Source organism: Eumetopias jubatus, unplaced genomic scaffold (genome assembly GCF_037043125.1).
Source record: "Eumetopias jubatus isolate StellerSeaLion01/CBP00866 unplaced genomic scaffold, mEumJub1_p1.0 scaffold_17, whole genome shotgun sequence".
NCBI classification, from domain to species: Eukaryota; Metazoa; Chordata; class Mammalia; order Carnivora; family Otariidae; genus Eumetopias; species Eumetopias jubatus.
This window is the reverse complement of record NW_028274823.1, coordinates 26155693-26178257: the sequence shown is the minus strand read 5'-3', so window position 1 is coordinate 26178257 and position 22565 is coordinate 26155693. Positions and strand designations below refer to the sequence as shown.

General features: G+C 37.2%; 1 protein-coding gene across 3 annotated transcripts in view; it reads right to left on the bottom strand.

Annotated features, from left to right (window-relative positions):
* Positions 1-22565, bottom strand: part of CFAP43 (cilia and flagella associated protein 43) — a 107712-nt gene that overhangs the window by 31863 nt on the left and 53284 nt on the right. Inside the window, exons 17-24 of one of the 3 annotated variants that reach the window (XM_088019839.1) lie at positions 22373-22525; position 22200; positions 21785-21886; positions 20956-21033; positions 6577-6702; positions 2732-2836; positions 1368-1484; positions 230-457 (exon numbers count right to left, since the gene is read on the bottom strand). In XM_088019839.1, the coding sequence (XP_087875965.1) occupies positions 230-457; positions 1368-1484; positions 2732-2836; positions 6577-6702; positions 20956-21033; positions 21785-21886; position 22200; positions 22373-22525 (910 nt within the window). The remainder of the gene's footprint in view (positions 1-229; positions 458-1367; positions 1485-2731; positions 2837-6576; positions 6703-20955; positions 21034-21784; positions 21887-22199; positions 22201-22372; positions 22526-22565) is intronic. The other 2 variants (XM_088019838.1, XM_028098904.2) reach the window with 2 other exon arrangements.

Sequence of the window (22565 nt, the reverse complement as noted above, 5' to 3'; positions counted from 1 at the left end):
GTAGGTATTCTTCAGAAAACCTGTTATCATAGAACCCAGTCCAAAGAGATGAAAGCAGCTCTTGTACACAAGTTCTGTTTGAAGAACATGGACACACTAGCCATCTGGATATTTCTCTATGTACCTTAAAGACATCATTTGATTAGCATTAGATTTCAATTTGAGCCTTTGCAAGATGCCTCATGGGGAGTTTTAGAGATTTTAGAGGATAAAGAAAAAATTCACCTACTTTCAGTAATATAATTTGGTTGATTTTCTCCTCTCTGGAATGAAGTTCCAATTGGCTTGACAACAAAGGGGCTTGTACGCCAAAATCAGTACTCAGACTGCCAAGCAGGTAATTGGGCAAGTTGGAATTTTTTACTGCCACTTCTTCTTCCTCTTCTTCATCCTCCTCTTCATGATGCTTCTTAACCAAGGTAATTGTAGACTGAACCTCTACAATTTCCTTCCGTAGCTTAATATAGAAAAAGGTGACACAAAAGTTATGCAGTAATAAGAATTCTCTAAAGGGCAATTTTGCGACAACTTAAATATTTCAGTCATTTTAGATGTTAAATTGTCTTGCCAACAACTGAATTCAAAGTGATGGATAGATCCTGAAACTGATTCAGAAGAGATTTAAGCTTTGGAAACTGATAAAGTGTGGATAAGTCAAGAGAGTAAAAATTGTCTTTGATAGTATGTAATAATTTATATTTCTGTCAGGATGACAGCTGCTTATAAATACCATGAGTCTTTCTTGGTACTTAAACATTAAAAAATATACCTTCTCTTCATGTTTACAAAGAAACTTATTCACATAGGACTGACGAGTGTAGGTTAAGAAGACTTGAAGTATGCCTTCATTTTATGTTTCAGAAAAAGAATGGATGCAAAGTTCTGACCAAAACTACATTGATGGGAAGTGTTTTTTTGGCGGTCTGATAGAGATTGCTGTTTTAAAACAAACAAACAAACAAGTGGATTGCTCTAGGAAAACCATAATTCCATCAAAACAGATACTACTTCATCTTTGGTCAATTATTTAAAAATATAATCCCTCATGATAAAAGAAGATAAAAAGAGTAGGGTAGATGAAGACAACTTCTGACCAGAACAAGAACAAAACCCCAAATCTCATTTTTTGAAAGCATGTCCTCCTATTTGAGGGCTAGCTAGTATTGTATAGGATTACAGGCTTCTTGATTTACTGTGTGGATTTAGCTCCTATATTTATTAAAATATATTCTACAAATTAACAAGGAATGAAAATGTGAACATTATCTAAACTTATCTTAAGTTGTATCCTAACTCAAATCTGTATGGAGACCCTAAAATAAAACACATTACTTATATAAATAACACATATATATTTAAAATTGTACTTTAAGACATTCTGTTTCAATCTTCTTTTGCCTCAAAACTCTCTTTAATTCTTTCAACTCTTCTTCCGTGCGTTCTTTCATTGGAAAGTTCTCAACCACATAGGGCATGTGAAAGCACTTGGAAAAAAAAAAGCAAGATAAAATAAATTCACTTGTAGTACCATTGTGCATATCAGAGGTGGAGTGAAGGATATTATTCCTGATCAAAATGGTCATCGGTCATCATGCGTGAGTGGAATTGACAGTGGAAACTTTCTTTAAAATTAAACAATGTACATCATTAGTAATGATGTAAACTTTGGGTAGAAATACTGTGCTTTTGGAGAGGAACCATGAGAGACGATGGACTCTGAAAAACAAACTGAGGGTTCTAGAGGGGAGGGGGGTGGGGGGATGGGTTCGCCCGGTGATGGGTATTAAAGAGGGCACATTCTGCATGGAGCACTGGGTGTTATGCACAAACAATGAATCATGGGACACTACATCAAGAACTAATGATGTAATGTATGGTGATTAACATAACAATAAAAAAAAGAAATACTGTGCTTTTGTGAGGGATTTATTTCTAGAGCAGTGGTTCTCAACCAGGAGTGATTTTGCTTGCCCTGTCCCCTTCCTCCCCAGCCCTCCAGGGACATTTGGCAATGTCTGGAGATATATTTGATTTTCACTAATGGGAGTTTTGGATGCTACTGGGGTCTAGTAGATAGAGGCCAAAACATCCTACAATCCATAGAACAACCCCCACAACAAAGAATTATCCAGCCCCAAATGTGCCGCTCTAATGAAACCCTGTTTAAGAGCAATACTCAATCACAAATATGTAGCATGGCCATATACTTCATCATCCAAATTGGGGGGAGGCATATTTGAAAGTGAGAAGGGTGCTCTTATAGTTACTCTAGGACCACAGGCATAAACTGGGACTTCTGGTCACCCTACACAAAGAGGGAAATTGTGTTGGGAGGAATCTCAATGAAAAAGCACTAAAAAACCCAGATGTTTAGAGGGTACGGGTAGAACTGTGAACAATATTATGTCTAGTTTTCGATCTGTGTGGAATGTGAGTGACGTGGCCTTTTGGAAGAGATAGTATGAAGAGCGGATGCAGGTAGTTCATAGAGGAAAGAAAATCTTAAGAGATGGTGGCTTGGAAGTGCACAGGCACTGAGCAGAGAGGGAAAAATGATAACAAGAGAAAGTGTCACAACTAGGTGGAATTTGGAACAGGGAGGGCATGGATGCTCTGAATGTTATTCCACGTATGCATTTTCTTAAAATTATTTAAAAAAATTTTCTGCCATGAGACTTTCAATGAAGGTTCTTATCAGCTAAGGTGTTGTACCTGGAATTATGTCTGTTACCTTAAGAGCTCGACCTTTCACAGCCATCGAATTCCAGCATTCTTCTTTAATAAGTTCAGCCAAATAGGCCTTGGCAAGGTTATGCATCTCTGCATCCTTTCTTATCTTGCAGAACGTAGATGAAGGGAAAAAATAAACATGAATATGTGGCTTCTTAAAAAATAATCTGAATTATAAATTCACTAATCAGTCATGGCTGCACATTTAGTGGCTGTCTTCTTGCCCCACCACACAGAACTGCCCTGTACTGAGATGCACTTGGGGAGAAACACTTTCCTGTCTCAAGGACCTTTCCTAAAGTTTAGTCTGAAGGCTTGGAATTCCCTTCCTTGAGGACCAGGGTATCAACATAAACACCGCTAAAGGCAGACAGGTCCTAAACATGAGCCAAGTCAGTGTGAGGCCAGTTGCATGGCCATGGTGGGCTAGATAGCTAAAATCCACACTATCACAGATCTGGCGGGTTGGTGCAGGGCTGGGGAGCGAACCCACTATGCCGGGTCTTCCTGTTTTGTTAGAGAATTTTGAAAATGTGTACTTTTTATGAAACTACCAGATATCTAAATGTTGGCTTAATTCTTGTCAATGCATATTTGAAGTGCAAGTTTGTGACCTCTGTCTTGGGGTCACTTAATTCTTCTATTATTTATATCCACTATAAATAAATGTCCCATGACTCTTGGGGATCATATGCTTGACCTTTTCTCATTTAGAAACATGTTACCTCAATTGGTTTTATCTGCTTAAGTAAGCCAACTGCTTGACCTTTAAGTGATTAAGAATTCTTGTTTTAGGGGCGCCTGGGTGGCTCAGTCGTTAAGCGTCTGCCTTCGGCTCAGGTCATGATCCCAGGGTCATGGAATCCATGACCTCTCTGCTCCGTGGGAAGCCTGCTTCTCCCTCTCCCGCTCCCCCTGCTTGTGTTCCCTCTCTTGCTGTGTCTCTCTCTGTCAAATAAATAAAATCTTTAAAAAAAAAATTCTTGTTTTAATGGCGTTTGCTAAAAGACCTATTATGAAAGTGAGGACCAACAATCTTTAGTCCTTAGGATCCTCTTCAGAACCTCTTTTGTATTTCTCTTTGTTGGCAGAATTATCAGCAAACTAGTTAAGAATAATATCCCCTGGATTAGAAAATGTCATAGTTGTTCATTCAATCATTCATGCTTACTTTATTCATTGTCTGATCAAAGGCTTTGTTTAATTTGCATTTTATTTCTTTTTTATCCATTGAGTTAATGGCTAATACAGTTGTAAATTATTTTTTCCTTAAACAAACAGCTGTTTTGGCCTATCAGTTGTCGGAACCTGCCTGATTCCCAGCCTACCCAGCCCTCCCCTCTCCACTTCTGAGGCTATTTGATCAACCCCTCCAGGCTCTGTCCCTATTTCTGTGTCCAGGTTGTCATTACTGGGCTTTGGTCTTTTCCCTGTGGTTGAGATCCTGACCGGAGCTAACTAATATCCTGGTCCCTTTAGGACTGGGATCCCTGACAGGTAGGTACCACTAACACTTCCCAGGGACTAGTAGTATCTTCCCAAATATAACTGGGTTTATGGTGTCATCTGCTAACACTGTTCTGTGCTGGACCATCTGGTTTCACTATCACATCCAATCTGGGGCTAATATTTCTTTAAAGCCCAGAGCTTAAAAAAAAAAAAAGTAATAATATTGGGCAAACAAGCATGTGAAGAGATTTTCTCTGTACCAAAGACTGCCTCAGAAGATCATGAAAACTTCTTGGGGAATATGCAGGAATTTGATTAAGTGGCAAGGAGCATCTGGAGGGGAGGCATGGGGTGGGGGTAATCAGGGTGGGTTTATCAGTGGTCTGTAGGTCAGTAGGCCAGAGGAGGAGGTTCGTGGGGATGAGTGGTTGCACATGAGCTTGGAGGGAGAAGCAACACTAGAGTGAGGATGGGCATAGGTACCCAACCCAAACTCACTGCAGAGTGGTCAAGCTGAGCAGGCTAGGTGCCAGAATGGGAGGAAGCATTACAGGCTTGGATGAAGCCAGGGTCGAAGGGGAAAAGCCTGAAGCCTGGTAGGCAGACTGGGAGTGCTTCCTGGCTTTTATTCAAGTTGTGAGAAATTAGCCAAGTGATTCTAGGTCCAAATCCTTAGTTTCCTCAAGTCAGGACAACAACAACCTACCTTTTTGGACGGTTGTGACCATCAAAATAAGTAACATTGAAAAAGCCCCTAAATTGGTGCCTATTTGTTATAAATAAGAAAATGGGATCATTTCTAATAGCTTTCTGTTGACCATAACAAAAGCCAAATTCTTTACCATGATGTATGAGGTCTTCAGAGCTGGCCTCTGTTCCCACCCCATTCCAGGAAGCTCTCTCCTGTCCACTGTGCTACTGCCCTTCTGGCCTTTCTGTTCCTGGAATACTCCATTTCTGACTCAGGGCCTTCATTCATGGTGTGTCCTTAGTCTGCCATTCTCTTCCCCTAACTCTTTGCATAGCTAACTCCTTCTCTCCTTTTCAAACCCAAATGAAATGTCACCTCTTTCAAGTGATTTTTGACCACAGAAGTAGATACCTCACATCCATCACAGAATTCAGTTTACATCATACAGTATAGAGAGATTTGTTTAGGGTCTGTCTTCTCCACCAGATTAGCTCCATGTGGGCAGGACCTATCTATCTCAGTCATTGTATTCCCAGCACTGACAATAGTGCCTGGCATGTAATGGGTGTTCAATAAATGTTGCAGAATGAATGAATGGATAGATGAATTTTACCTCCTTGAGGTGAATTTTACCTCTTTGAGTCAGTCTATTAAGGTCCTCTTGGTCCTGATTCTGTTATCCAATGTATTTCCTTTCATTCTCAGCCTCATGTCATTCACTAATTTGATAAATATGCCTCATTTCTATATCTTTACCCCAGTCATTAATTAACATGCTTAACAGGAGAGAGTTCTGGAGCACATGACTGGAAACCTCTCTGCTAGAGGCATCAAATTATCAGCCTCATTTTGATATAGTTGTTGAACAAATTATAATCCACTTAAATGTCCTTGAATCCAACCACATTTCCTTCTCTTGCTTAGAAAAAAACATTTTTATTCTTGCACACTCAAAAAATCAAATGTACTGTGCAGGTTGAGAACATTCTGTGTAAAACACAATTAGGACTTTGACCTAAAATAAAATCCATACAAGTAAACAATATAATGTGACCACCACAAAGAGATGCAAAGGCTATAGCAATAGAAGTTTAGTATCTAGAGAATTAGAAGTTTCAGTGTGTGTTTTTCTCTAAACTGGACAGATAATAATTGGAATTCTTTTGTGGATGCCATACTCAAATATAATGAAACCAGAGGGAAAATGCATGATGATGATGAAGCTATTGAAACTACATTATATGATGGCCATAGGACCTGGGATTGCTAGCATAGACAAGAGAAGACACACAGGGAACATGGTAATTGTTCATCTTCTCTCCATGCTGGTGTGAAGCCTACAAGAAAGAAAAGGGAAGGGAAGGGAAGGGAAAGGAAGGGAAGGGAAGGGGAAGGGAAGGGCTCACTAAACCAGAAGGTCCAAAGTTGGCATAAGGTGGCTGAGAGGATTTCTAAAAATGTTCAAACATATGGTGGAAGATGGTTGGAACAAATGTCATGAAGGAGAGACAAAACATCAGATGTGTGGCTGGCCTAGACACTCTTCTTTCCCCTAACTTCCAAATTTAATAATTCTCGGACTCATTGTATTTATATGCACTAGGTTTTGTTTTATTTGCATTATCCTAGAAAAGTCCTCTTTCCCATTTTCTTTTTACTTCTTTCATTATATTTCTTTAAGGTCCTTAAATTAGATTTTTCAATACCTTTGCTACTTCTTCCTCATTTTCATCGTGAAGTCTTTCCAGTTCTTCAAGATCCAGGCCAAATTCCTTTTGGTCTAATTTTGCAATATTATCTACTGTTTCATTTTCTTCCATCATAGTCAGAACCTGAATTTTCAAATAAGAAAGAATGATGACAAGTAAAGAATTAAACTTTATAGACATGCTTTTCTGAATCTCTTTAGACATGCTTTTCTGAGGCTCTTTAGACAGCAGTCAGTAAAAAAAGAGATGTTTTGTTTATCTAAATGTAACTATCAAGTAAGCATTATGGGCTTATTGTGGTCACTTAAGTTTTCAGAATTAACCCTTAAGAACTCATTAATCTAAAAACAAGAAAAATGTGTAAATTCATCACTTCATTCAATGAAATTAAGGAATTATTGATATTTAGGTGTGCTGATGGTATTGTGGTTATGTGTTTTAAGAGTTCTTATTTTGGGGTGCCTGGGTGGCTCAGTCAGTTAAGCATCTGACCCTTGATCTCAGCCCAGGTCTTGATCTCATGGTTGTGAGCTCAAGCCCCATGTTGGGCTCCATGCTGGGTGTGGAGCCTACTTAAAAAAAAAAAAAAAAAAAAAAGAGTTCTTATCTTTTAGAAGTACATACTTAAATAATTAAGGATGAAAGGATATAATATCTGGGATTTACTTCAAAATGATCAGGAGAAGGGATAGTGGGTAAAGGTATAGATGAAACAATATTGGTCATTGGATTTGTTATTTTATTATTCTCTCTCCTTTTATACATATTTAAACATTTCTAAAATAAAAATTATCTTTAAAAGTTTATAACCTCAAAAAATTCAGGGCCAAAGAATATACACTGTAACATATATGACAAAGTATTAATATCTTCAATATATAAAGAGCTCTTACAAATCAACAAAATATCAGAAAATATAATAGAAAAATTGAGGACTTTGATTTCAAAATGGTTGACTGAGAATGGGCTTTACAATCATCCTTTCCTGCCTCAATCCATAAAATTAAGAGGAAAGAAGTGTATAATAAATAGATAAATCTTCTACTATAATTAAGAGGGAAAAAAGGATCCTTCAGTACCATGGAAACTGTAACATCTGAAAAATGAAAATCAGATGGATCTGAATGATACATGAAAGCCCCAAGTGCTCACAAGACAATACTTAATAAAATGTAGAAGCTACATCAGATATAGGAGCATGGGGTAACCTAGAAGTAACTGGCAGAGTGATTAGTTGGGGGTATTACATGGGGGTAAACAGGCAGTGGACAGAACCTGCCTGTATGTGTATTGCCACTTGATAAAACTCCTCAGGGGGCCCAACAGTAATAACATGGGTGTTTGCTGCCAAGTGGAGGGAACTGGAATGAATATTTGGGTGGGAGAGATAGGGCAATGACAAGGAGTGTGCCAGTGGCTAGAAGGAATGAGAGGACATCTCCCCCTGCCACAAGATAGGTGGCCAAGCCACTTCCCAACACCACCCACCCCTTCTCATTTTACTAAAAACAGACCAGAATACCTGCTGAAGTCAGATCTCCTACACATCTTCCCAAGAAGTTTCAACTGGTGTGGTGGAATTATAATGGGGCATGTCAATTTTAAAGATGAGCATACAATAATAAAAATAATAAGAGACTACCAATATTTGGGGGACAACAAGACCATTGAAGAGAGACAATAAATTCAATATACAGAAGACTTGTTACACAAAGAGTTAATTAAACAAGAGTGGAATTTTACAGTAACTAGGGATGCAAAATACTGTATCTCATGAAAAGAATCAAGAGATTCTAAACTTAAAGTTTGATCTTTGAAACAAAAAAATATTCAATAGATGGGCTGAATAGCAAGATGGATGCAATTGAAGATAATTAGTGATCTGCAAGAATCAGTTAAGAATTCTGCTGGGGGGGCGCCTGGGTGGCTCAGTTGGTTAAGTGACTGCTTTCAGCTCAGATCATGATCCTGGAGTTCCAGGATCGAGTCCCACATCGGGCTCCCTGCTCAGCAGGGAGTCTGCTTCTCCCTCTGACCTCCCCCGCCCTCATGTACTCTCTCTCTCTCATTCTCTCTCCAAATAAATAAAATCTTTAAAAAAAATCTAAATAAATAAGTAAATGGATAGATACATAGATAAAGAGAGAGAAAGTGTGAAAGAAAACTGAAGGCACTTGTATGACACATCTAGAAGGACCTATAACTAATACTCTTCAGAAAGAGAGAATAAAGAGAACGGGGGCCACAGTGTTGAAAGAAATAACAAGAGAGAATTTTCAAAGACATAATACAGCATGAATACTCAAGACTGAAAGGGCACAACCAGTGTGGATCAGGCCCAGGTCTAGACACAGAAATGTTGTGAAACTTAAGAACCAAATCTGAAACACTTCTAAAGGGCAAAAGAATATTGCCAAGTAGAAGAATCTAATAGAAGACCCACCTTAGCAACACTGGATGCAAGAATAGACTGGATCAATAGCTTTGGATCAAATATTTCAGGGGAAGAGAAACCTTAAATCTGTAATTCTATAGTCATTAAACTATCACACAAGTGCAAGGTTGATATAATTTATAGACAGTCAGGGGCTCAGAAAGTTCACCCATACCCACACCTCTGAAAGGATTATCACTGCCAGAGGAAGCTGGGTAGAAAGACTTAAGACTAAATAAGATTTACATGTTTTTAAGCATCTTAAAAACTAGAAATTTAGAGCTATAATTCCAAATGATATCATTGAGAGAAGGTGAGGGAAACAGAGGAAGCTGAAAAAGTAAAACGTAACAATAACACACTGAAGATCTTATCTTATCTGGAGGGTGAATACAGTATGATACACACTAAATCAGAGCTTCTCCAACTTTAATGTGCCAACGAATCACGGGGTGGGGGGGTCTTGTTAAAGAACAGATTCTGATTCAGGACATTCAGGATGAGAACAAGATTCCAGGTGATATCAGTGCTGCTGTGCTCTTCCATTGACTAGGAAGGCACCAGATGATGTAGAAGAATGGAAAGTGAAGCATGTGGGTTAGAATTTTTAATATAGAAATAGAATTATGATTCCCAAAATAGTAAAGAAAAAATAGAACAATAATAAAAAAATGTATGAGCAATCCAGGAAGATAGGAAAGAGGGAAAAAGAAATAACTTGAAAATATGTTAAATAGAAAACCAAAAATAAAATGGCAGGAATAATTTTAAACATATCAATAATCATAATAAATGTGTCTAAACTCACCTATTAAAAAGTTCAGACAGGATTTACAAAAAATAATCCAGCTATATATTGATTAGCAGACAAAAGAAAGTTAGAAATAAAGGAATGGAGAAAGGTATATAAGTAAGTGAAATATATAGCAAAGAAATTAATATAGCAAAAAGAAATATAGCAAAAATTAATATAAAAACCAAAATGTAGATTAAGAACATTAAAAGAGAAAAAGATAGATATAAGGATAAAAGGAATAATTTATTGAGGATATCTCTCGTGCACATTTTGGCGTCTGACATAAATATTGATAGAAATACAAGGATAAATTGACAAATTGCTAATCATATCCTAGAAAATAACAGTTCAAATAGCAAAAACATAAATATGGATATAGAAACTTGACACAATTAGATTGATCTAATAGGAAATTAAAGAACACTATACCTCCCCCGCCCTAAAAAAAACCCAGAGAATAAAATATTCTTTACAAACGCACATGGAACAATTACAAAAAGCGACTGGATACAAGGCTACAAAGATAATCTCAACAAGCTTTATTTACTGACCACAGTGAAATAAATTTCAAAGTTAGCAAAAGAAAGATATACAAAACAATCTATAATAACATGCAAAGCAATATGAAAAATGAAAACAGACAGATGCATACATTCTTCTAAGAAACCCTTTGGTTGATGTGTTCAAAATGGAATTACAAATGTTTACAACTAAGGAAAGATGAGAAAGTTACTTATCAAAATCAATGCAATATAGTCAAAGTGGTACTGAGAGGTATATTTCTAGGCTTTCACACATTGGAAAACAAAAGGAAATAAATGAAGTTTTCAACTCAAAAAAGTAACAAAATGAGGACAAATAAACCTGATGGAAGTAGGGAAGAACAAATAAAATTCTCAATTGATAAAACCCTAAAATAGTCAAATATATAGGTATAAAATCACATATAATGTTCTCTTATCATAATAAAGTCAATAAAAACTGTGCCATATTAATAAAATAGAAATGCTATTATAAAGTATGATCAAGAAAAAAGATAAAAGGCATAAATATACAATTAGGAATAGAGAGCTATAACTGAAAAATCAGGAAAGATGTGAAATTAGAATATTGTATACATTTATATATTTTAAAATATAGGTGAAACAGACAATTTTCTAAGAAAATGTAATTTATCAAATCTATACTTGAAATAGAAAACCTGATGACTAATGACTGTAGAAAAACTTGAAACAAAGAAAAGAATCAACTCCTCTAACATAAATCAGGCACAGATGGTTTTATACGTGTGTGTGGGTTTTTTGTTTGTTTTTTAACCAAATATTTAAAAAAAAGAGAGACTTCGTACTTTATACAAACTGTTCCAAAGCATGGGGGGAAAAATAGAAAACTACTCAAATCACTTGTTAAGACTAGTATAACCCTGATATCATAATTAGACAAAGAAAGTACAAGAGAACAATTAGTTATGGATAGCAATACAAAATTTCTAAATAAAATACTAGCAAATGGAATCTGGTGTAAAATGACCAATGTCTATTGGAGGAATACAGGGTATTTGATAAACTTCACAATAAAATTCACAATAAAAACTCTTTAGGTAACAAGGGATAGAAAGGAATTTTACTTATGAAAGGATATCTAACAGATGCTGAGGCAAGTATCACACTTAAAAGTTAGAAACTTTCCCATTAAGGTCAGGAAGAAGACAAGCATGTCCACTCTCATGACCACTATTATATTAGAAGCCCTTGGCATAAGACAAGAAAGAAATGAAGTATAAAAATTGATAAGAGACATGATTTTCAGAAGATATGATAGTTTACCTAGACAATACAAGAGAAACAATTGACAAAGGATCAGAACTAAAAAGAGAATTCAGCAAGGTGATCATATATAAAACATAAAATCATTAATATTCATATATACTAGTAGTAACCAATTAGAAAATGTAATAGAGGGGCGCCTGGGTGGCTCAGTTGGTTAAATGTCTGCCTTCAGCTCAGATCATGATCCTAGGGTCCTGTAATCGAGCCCCACATCAGGCTCCCTGCTCAGCGTAGAGTCTGCTTCTCCCTCTGCCTGCCGCTCCCCCTGCTTGTTCTCTCTCTTTCTCTGTCAAGTAAATAAATAAAATCTTAAAAAAAAAAGAACATAAAAAGAAAATGTAATAGAAAAATATTCCATTCACAAAAGCAAAAAAACAAAACAAAACTATAAAATATCTAAAATAAGCCTAATAACAAAATTATACCAAGTCACTTCTAGACTGTAAAACGTCACTGAAGGATTTTTAATTGAATAGACATATATTTATTTACATGTAAATATTACATGTATATAATACATATTATATATAAGATTTACATTATAGGGGGAGTGGTAAGATGATGAAGTAGTTGGGTGACCCTAAGCATGCTTCCTCACTGGAACACAGATTGATAAAGATTGGATCATTGTGAACACCAATGAAATCGATCAGAAGTCTTGGAGAAGGAAGCTGAACATCTACAAACCAGAAAAATGAACTGTGGGAGATGGAGGAATTCACCCCAAAAAAAAGAATAGGAAGAAATGATGGCCAGAGATTTAATCAATGCAGATATAAGTAAAACGTCTGAACTAGAATTTAAAACAATTGTAAGCATACTAGCTGGGCTTGAAAAAAGCATAGAAGACACTAGAGAATCCCTTACTGCAGAGATGAAAGAACTAAAATCTAGTCAGGCTGAAATTAAAAATGCTATAACTGAATGCAGTCCCAAGTGGAGGCCATAAAAATGAGGATGAACGAATTAGAAGAGCAAATCAGTTGTACAGAAGATAAAATTATGGTTAATAATGAAACTGCAAAGAAAAGGGAAAGAAAACTATTAGATCATGAAGGTAGACTTAGGGAACTCAGCAACTCCATAAAGTGAAATAATATCCATATTACAGGAGTCCCAGAAGATGAGGAGGAGGGAAAAGGGGCAGAAGGGTTTTTTGTTTTTTTTTTTAATTTAATTTTATTATGTTATGTTAATCACCATACATTACATCATTAGTTTTTGATGTAGTGTTCCAGGATTCACTGTTTGTGTATAACACCCAGTGCTCCATTCAATATGTGCCCTCCATAAAACCCATCACCAGGTTAAACCATTCCCCCACGCCCCTCCCCTCTAGAACCCTCAGTTTTTTTCTCAGAATCCATAGTCTCTCATGGTTCAGCTTCCCCTCCAACTCCCCCCCCTTCATTTTTCCCTTCTTACTATTTTTTTTTAAAACATATAATGGATTATTTGTTTCAGAGGTACAGGTCTGTGATTCATCACTCTTACACAATTCACAGCATTCACCGTAACACATACCCTCCCCATTGTCTATCACACAGCCACCCCATCCCTCCCACCCCCCCACCACTCCAGCAACCCTCAATTTGTTTCTTGAGATTAAGAATTCCTCACATCAGTGAGATCATATGATACTTGTCTTTCTCTGATTGACTTATTTTGCTTAGCATAATACCCTCTAGTTCCAACCACGTCATTGCAAATGGCAAGATTTCATTTTTTTGATGGCTGCAAAATATTCCAGTGTGTGTGTGTGCATGTGTGTGTGTGTGTGTGTGTGTGTGTATCTCACATCTTCTTTATCCATTCATCTGTTGTTGATGGACATCTTGGCTCTTTCCATAGTTTGGCTATTGTGGACATAGGGGCAGAAGGTTTATTTGAACAAATTATAGCTGAGAACTTCCCTAATCTGGAGAAGGAAATAGGCATTCAAGTCCTAGAACCACAGAGAACTCCCCTCAAAATCAACCCAAATTAAAAAAAAAAATAGGTCAATACTTCAACATATTATAGTGAAGTTTGCAATTTTCAAAGAAAAAGAGAAAATCCTGAAAATAGCTCTGGACAAGAGGTCCTTAACCTATAACGGTAGACACATATAGCTGGCAGAAGACCAGTCCACAGAGACCTGGCAAGCCAGAAAGGGCTGGCATGATATATTCAACTTGCTAAATGGGGAAAATATGCAGCCAAGAATACTTTATCCAGCAAGGGTGTCATTTAGAATAGGAGAGATAAAGAGTTTACAAGACAAACAAAAACTAAAGGAATTTGTGAACACTAAACCAGTCCTGCAAGAAATATTAAAGGGGACTGCTTGAGCAGAGAGAGACCCCAAAAGTAGCAAAGACCAGAAAGGAACAGAGACAATTTACAGGAGTAGCAGCTTTACAGGTAATACAATGGCACTAAAATCATATCTTTCAATAATTACTCTGAATGTAAATGAACTAAATGTTCCAATCAAAAGGCATAGGGTATCAGAATGGATAAAAAAACAAGACCCATCAATATGTGCTTATAAGAGACTCATTTTATTTTTTTTTTACATCATTAGTTTTTAATATAGTGTTCCATGATTCATTGTTTGTGCATAATACCCAGTGCTCCACGCAGAGACTCATTTTAGACCCAAAGACACCTCCAGATTGAAAGTGAGGGGGTAGAGAGACATTTATCATGCTAATGGACATCAAAAGAAAGCTGGAGTAGCCATTCTTATCTCAGACAAACTAGATTTTAAACCAAAGACTGTGATAAGAGTTGAAGAAGGACACTATAACCTAATAAATAAAGGGGTCTATCCAAGAAAAATATCTAACAATTGTAAATATTTATTCCCCTAACTTGGGAGCAGCCAAATATATAAACCAATTAATAACAAAATTAAAGAAACTCATTGATAACAATACAATAATAGTAGAGGACTTTCACCCCACTCACAGCAATGGACAGATCAGTTAAGCAGAAGGTGAACAAGGAAACCAGGGCTCTGAATGACACACTGGACCAGACAGACTTAACAGGTATCTTCAGAGCATTTCATTCTAAAGTGGCAGAATACACATTCTTCTTGACTGCACATAGAACATTCTCCAGAATAGATCCCATACTGGGTCACAAATCAGGTTTTCTTTTCTTTTTTTTTTTAAGATTTTATTCATTTATTTGACAGAGAGAGACACAGTGAGAGAGGGAACACAAGCAGGGGGGAGTGGGAGAGGGAGAAGCCAGCTTCCCGCGGAGCAAGGAGCCCAATGCGGGGCTTGATCCCAGGACCCCAGGATCATGACCTAAGCTGAAAGCAGATGCTTAATGACTGAGCCACCCAGGCGCCCCACAAATCAGGTTTTAACCGGTACAAAAAGACAGAGATCATACCATGCATATTTTCAGACCATAATGCTATGAAACTTGAAGTTAACCGCAAGAAGAAATTTGAAAGGACCACAAATACATGGAAGTTACAGAACATCCTACTAAAGAATGACTGGGCCAACCAGGAAATTAAAGAAGAATTTAAAAAATACATGGAAGCAAATGAAAATGAAAACATGACAGTTCAAAACCTTTCGGATGCAGCAAAGGCAGACCTAAGAGGTAAGTATATAGCAATACGAGCCTTTCTCAAGCAGGAAAAGTCTCAAGTACACAACCTAATCTTATACCAAAAGGAGCTGGAAAAGGCAGCAAATAAAGTCTAAATCCAGCAGGAGAAGAGCAATAATAAAGATTAGAGCAGAAATCAATGATGTAGAAATAAAAAAAAACATAGAACAGATCAATGAAACTAGGAGCTGGTTCTTGGAAAGAATTAATAAGATTGAAAAACCCCTAGCCAGACTTATCAAAAAGAAAGGAGAAAGGACCCAAATAAATAAAATAATGAATGAAAGGGGAGAAATCACAATCAACACGGAAGATATGTAAATAATTATAAGAGAATATTATGAGCAATTATATGGTAACAAATTAGGCAATCTGGAAGAAATGGATACATTCCTAAAAACATATAAACTACCAAAACTGAAACAGGAAGAAATAGAAAACTTGAACAGGCCCATAACCAGCAAGGAAATTGAAGCAGTAATTAAAAATCTCCCAATAAACAAGAGTCCAGGGCCGGATGGCTTCCCATGCTCACGGATTGGAAGAATAAATCTTGTTAAAATGTTTATGCTTCCCAAAGCAATCTACACATTCAATTCAATCCCTATCAAAACACCACCAGTATTTTTCACAGAGCTGGAACAAACAATCCTAAAATTTGTATGGAACCAGAAAAGACCCTGAATAGCCAAAGTAATGTTGAAAAACAAAACCAAAGATGGAGGCATCCCACTTCCAGACTTCAAGCTGTATGACAAAGCTGTCACTCTCAAGACAGTATGGTACTGGCACAAAAACAGACCCATAGATCAATGGAACAGAATAGAAAACCCATAAATGGACCCTCAGCTCTATGGTCAACTAATCTTGGACAAGGCAGGAAAGACTCCAATGGAAAAAAGACAGTATCTTCAACAAATGGTGTTGGGAAAATTGGATAGCCACATGCAGAAGAATGAAACTGGACCACTTTATTACACCATATATAAAAATAAACTCAAAATGGATGAAAGACCTAAATATGAGACAGGAATCCACCAAAATCCCAGAGGAGAACATAGGCAGCAAGCTCTTTGACCTCCGCCGCAGGAACTTTTTGCTAGACCTGTCTCCAAAGGCAAGGGAAACAAAAGGAAAAATGAACCATTGGGACTTCATCAATATAAAAAGCTTCTGCACAGCAAAGGAAACAACACAACTAAAAGGCAACCTAAGGAATGGGAGAAGATATTTGCAAATGTTTTATCAGATAAAGGACTAGTATCCAGAATCTATAAAGAACTTATCAAACTCAACACCCAAAGAACAAATAATCCAATCAAGAAATGGGCAGAAGACATGAACAGACATTTCTTCAGAGAAAACATACAAATGGCCAATAAACACATGAAAAAATGCTCAACATCATTCAGCATCAAGGAGATACAAATCAAAACCTCAGTGAGGTACCACCTCATACCAGTCAGAATGGCTAAAATTACAACTCAAGAAACAACAGGTGTTGGTGAGGATGTGGTGAAAGGGGAACCCTCTTACATTGTTGGTGAGAATGCAAAATGGTGCAGATACTCTGGAAAATAGTATGGAGCTTCCTTAGGAAGTTAAAAATAGAACTACCCTACAACCCAGGAATTGCACTTCTACGTATTTAACCAAAGGATACAAAAATTGTGATTTGAAGGGGCACGTGCACCCCAATGTTTATTGCAGAATGTCCACAATAGCCAAACTATGGAAAGAGCCCAGATGTCTATCAACAGGATGAATGGATAAAGGGGCTGTGGTATATATATATACACAATGGAATACTATTCAGCCATCTAAAGAATGAAATCTTGCCATTTGCAATGACATGGATGGAACTAGAGGGTATTATGCTAAGTGAAATGAGTCAGTCAGAGAAAGACAATTATCATATGATTTCACTCATCTGTGGGAATTAAGAAACAAAACAGTTGAGCATAGGGGAAGGGAAAGAAAAATAAAATAAGATAAAAACAGAGAGGGAGGCAGATTCTTAACTCTTAACTATAGGAAACTATAGGAAACCAACTGAGGGTTGCTGGAGGGGAGGTGGGTAGGGGGATGGGGGTAATTGGGTGATGGGTTTTAAGGAGGGCACTTGATGTAATGAGCACTGGGTGTTAGATGCAACTGATGAATCACCAAATTCTACCCTGAAACTAATAATATACTATGTGTTAACTAAATTGAATTTAAATAAAAAATTTTAAAAAGATTTATATTATACATTTTAATATATATTATATATACATAAACTTTCAGAGATAGCAAATAAATTCTGACTCAAATCAAAGATAAGCAATGTATTCTCAAAGGCAAATCAGAGTTTACATTGAGCTTGACAAGCCAATCTTAAAATTCAAATAGAAAAATAAATGTGAATCAAAAGGCCAACATTTTTCTTTTTTTGAAAAGGAAGAGTAAAGGGAGAATTATCTTCAAGGTATAAAAATATTTTATAAAGGGGGTGCCTGGGTGGCTCAGTCATTAAGCGTCTGCCTTCGGTTCAGGTCATGATCCAAGTGAGCCCCACATCGGGCTCCCTGCTTGGTGTGAAGCCTGCTTCTCCCTCTCCCACTCCCCCTGCTTGTGTTCCCTCTCTCGCTGTGTCTCTCTCTGTCAAATAAATAAATAAATAAATAAATAAAATCTTTAAAAAAATTTTATAAAGAGATAATTATCAGAATAGTTTGGAATTAGCCTAGGAAATGATCAATACTCAATTTCAGAATAGAGAGTCCAGAAACAATACTGCATACATGGGAATCCAGGGATTGACAGAGGAAGCACTGCAAGTCACTGGAGAAAGGGTGGTATATTCAGTAAAAAGCACTGGTGAAATGGGCTATTCATTTGAAAAAATAAATCTAGATCCATACCTCATACCATTCATGAAAATAAATTACAGGCGAAATAAAGGAGTATTAGAAAAAAAAATATGAGAGACTTTGGAAGACCTTTAAAAATCAGATATACAGGACAAAAGCTCTAAATAAAATATCAATACATTCCGATCATAACATAAATTCTGCATTTTAAAAGGTGTACTATAAAAGTTAAGACACAAGGCAAAAATATTTGTCGTATATTAGGCTGGACCATATAAAACTGTGATTTCATGTGACTCAGCCTAATAATAAAGCCAGCTCTAGATTTTCCCCTTGCACACCTCTGTGCTCTTTCCCCCTCCCAGCTGACTGTGGCGAGCTCAAGCAAGGCAACGTCAGAAGCCAGGTGCTGAAGACAGCAGAATCTCTGCCTCCCGCATCTCTGAACAACTGCATAGAACAGAGCAGCTAATGACCTGAAATAAACTCCCAATCCCTATGCCACTATATTTTTGGAGTTTAGTTATTATCACAGCTTAGCTAGCCCTAATTATCACAAATATAAATTAAAAATAAAAACAAAGAACTCTACAATCAAAAGGAAAAAGACCAACAACCTGATAGAAAAATCGGCAAAGGATATGAACAATGAATTCACAGAAGAGGAAGGTCTTTTAGAGTTACGAAAAGATATTCAACCTAATTAGCAATAAGGAAAATCAAACAAAGGGGAGGAAATTCCCAAAGAAAAATGTGAGGACATTTCCCAGAACTGAAAGACAAAGTTTTTTATTGAAAGTGCACACCAATGTCTAGCACATGAGAAAGACAAAAACTAGCAAATGAACTAGGGGCCTGGTACAAAATAGATGACACACTCAAATGGGATAACTGGGGAGAGGGACTTTTACAGAAGGATTGTCAGGGTAAAGCCAACCAGCAAGGCATGATAAAGCATCTCAGAGTAGCAACCACAGAAAACTATCACCACTCCTACGTGTGAAGGGCAAGGGTGGGAATTGGTACTGGAACCTGGAGAGATCAGTAGCTGTAGGAAAGAGCTGGCTCTGACTGCAAAATCATAATACCACAAAGAGGCCACTGGAGGAATAAAGACACTTCCCATCTCCTGCTGATGCCACTCATTGACTATGCCCAACCAGAAGCCAGAGGCAAGATAGCACATTAATAATAACCACAAAGGCCAGCTCTTGGGGCTGAGAACAGAGAGGAGAAGGGTGGGGAATATATCCGCACCAGCAAACCAAGAATATCCATCAAATCTATCAAGGTGCATAACTGTGAAATTTCCTAACAGCTGGGATAAAGGATCCTATAAGTTTGCAGAGACAAAATCTGGTTACCTAGAAAGAATTGGGAATCAGAAAGGAATTGGATTCTCTAAAGCAAACACTGAGAGCTACAAGATGATGGAGCAAGCCTTCAAAATTCTGAGGGGAAATCAAGGAACACTGAGGCAAGCTATGAAACAAGTACGACGGTAGGATAAAGACATTTTAGGAAAAACCATGTTTCAGAAATATCCCTCCTACATGCCCTTTCCCAAGAACAGAGCCAGAGCATTGTACACCTCTAAGGGGGCAGGCACCATCCACACTGCATTACATTTAAATGGCATGCCAGAAGCACGTCTATCTGATGAATGATGTCCTCAAGCATGCAACACCACAACGGTCCTGCTTAGGAAGCTACTGAAAGTGTACATCAAGAAAACAAAGAAAAATGCATGGGGCCCTGGAAAGAGGGACTCCAACTCAGATAGCAGGTGATGGCAGACCATGTACCTGGTCTAGGAAGCAGGGTGCTTAGACTAGAGCTGGAAGATGGAAAAGGAGGTCATGAAAACAAACAAACCAATGAACCACTGACAGCTTGACTACCTCAGGTATTTGACTGTATTGAGAAGAGTTTTTAGCATTTTGAGAGAGTCTGAGTCGGTAACAGGTACATAGAAAGGCTTAATCTAAAACGTAGGCAATTATTAACTCCAGAAAAAATATGATTATAAAAATGGAAATTAATCATAATATACCATGTGACTTGGCTTTGAGGAATATTTACATAACTATAATAGTGTGCACACTGAGTAGGGATTTATGTGTATGTTGTAGTGATGGGCTGTAAAAGAGCCTAAATACTCATCTTCCAAACCAGGAAGCCCACAGTTAGTGTCAAAATAGAAATGTCAAGAAAAAACAGTATTAAAAAGACCATTTGGAGGGGCGCCTGGGTGGCTCAGTCGGTTAAGTGACTGCCTTCAGCTCAGGTCATGATCCTGGAGTCCTGGGATCGAGTCCCACATCAGGCTCCCCAGAGTCTGCTTCTCCCTCTGACCCTCCCCCCCTCATGCTCTCTCTCTCTCATTCTCTCTCTCAAATAAATAAATAAAATCTTAAAAAATAGACCATTTGGAAAGACAGAGGTAAAATATCCAAACAAAAAAGCTGAAGATTCAGAATTGAAAACATTTACCTTGGGAGTACAGGAATCATAGTGAAGAAAAGTAGGGCAGGTATTGCTTTAAAAACATTATTTTTAATTATATAACTCATTATTTAAATTGTAAAACTGTAAGAATATAACTTTGATAAAAATAAAAATTAAAAAAAAGAGTAAGACCCAGTGTTTCAGGAAGACCAAGAAGAAAACCATTGTTTATATATAGTATGATATGGTAAGAATTCCACCATGTTACAGCACCTCAGAAAACCGACCTTACTGGCAGAGGGAAAAATGAGCTCCTCATGCTGTATTGGATAAAATAAAGCTCAAAAAGGAATTTTAGACTGAGGCCAGTGTATTCATTTATGAAATCATAACACTTACAGTTTTAGCAAGTGCTTTGATTCCTGTTTTTATCTCTTTCCTTTTCTTGGAAAACAGTTTAACCTCATTTTTGATGGCCTGAAATGGAACAAGTATATCACTTAAACAGGCAAGAGAAATGATAGTTATATGATAGACAGGTAGATACATGCTTACAGGGGTACATACATACATAGGTAGCACTTCTCTGGAAACAATTTTTGTAAAGACTAATAATACAAAGTGTGCATGAAATACCACCACTGCAGTGCCTTGCTTAAGTCTCCTGCTGCTATGTAAGTGACCCTCGAAGCAACTTGCAACTGATGTCATTTAGAAGGCCAACGGAAAGAAGATAAATAGTAAAAAAAGTTAAATAGAGAATAGCTGACAAAGGAACTAGTCTGCTTTTTTATTGGGAACTTGAGTGAGACTAACAAGCTAAATCCAGACACAAGCTGCTAGCTGTCACCTTCCTGCACATCTGAAGCCACCATGTCCTTTCTCCTGTTCCTGGCCCACCCATTTTCTTTAAATCAACTTTGCAGCATCCTCCAACATTCACCCCAACATGAAGTATCTGATTATACCTCACTTTGGCTTCCCCTAGACATGTTTGTTCTGTTTCATATTAGCTTAAGTACTGTTCCTAAAGCTAATACCTTCATCTAAAAGGTTGGGCTAGATTAGGGTGTTTGATTTCAGGAAAGTTACACTTGTAGGATGTAATCCTCTGCCAAGTAGAATCTCATTCTACTTTCTAACTTTCCAATGGGTTTTCATAGGAAACTAATCTATTTGGCACACTTACAGAATGTCATTTCAAACCTCTTCCATGTTTTATAGATACCTCTTGGCTTTTTTGTTGTATCCAGGGCATTTCCTTTAAATTGTCAACTTGGACTAATTCTTCTTGTGATGAATCAATGCTTGGCTTCATATTCTCATTTATCTTAGAAGAAGACAGATATTTCTTAAAATTAAAATTCTTTTCCTCCCACTCAACTTCACATAATTGCTTTGGATCTCTTTGCACTTGTTGCATATTTAAAATAATATCAAAAATTTTGCCTGCCCAAGATGTAATATTTTATTAATTTAATTCCTACCAGTCTGTCCTTATATCAGCCACACTTTTCACTGAGAAAGCAAAAATGATCAGACAGGTCACACATTCACCAAATCACTCTTTGCCTCCTTCCTGTCATTGTAGACCACATGCTCCTGCCTATCAAGCCCAGCCCAAAGTAAATTTGTACTTAGACTCTCAATCTTTTCCTCCTTTGGGGGTCTTTACACTTAAAAAAAATCCCCTTGCCTTTCTACACCATCCATTCCTCCTTCCTACTGAAAGCAGATATCTGATTTAGAAAGGAAGAGAGAGTGGGTGGGGGGAAGAGGGGAAGGAAGGAAGGAAGGACAAATGATATATTGGAACTCAACTGTGTGTTCAGATTTTGATTCCAAATTCAAGGACTCTCCTTGTTGTATACTTAAATAATCATTCTCCTCATCCATGGTGTTGCTCAGAGAAATTAAAAGTTTCTGGCAATAATGGATAATTTCACTGGCTAGGTTTCCTCCAAGCCACCTATATTAATAAAAAGGAAAAGAAACGGACTACAAAATCA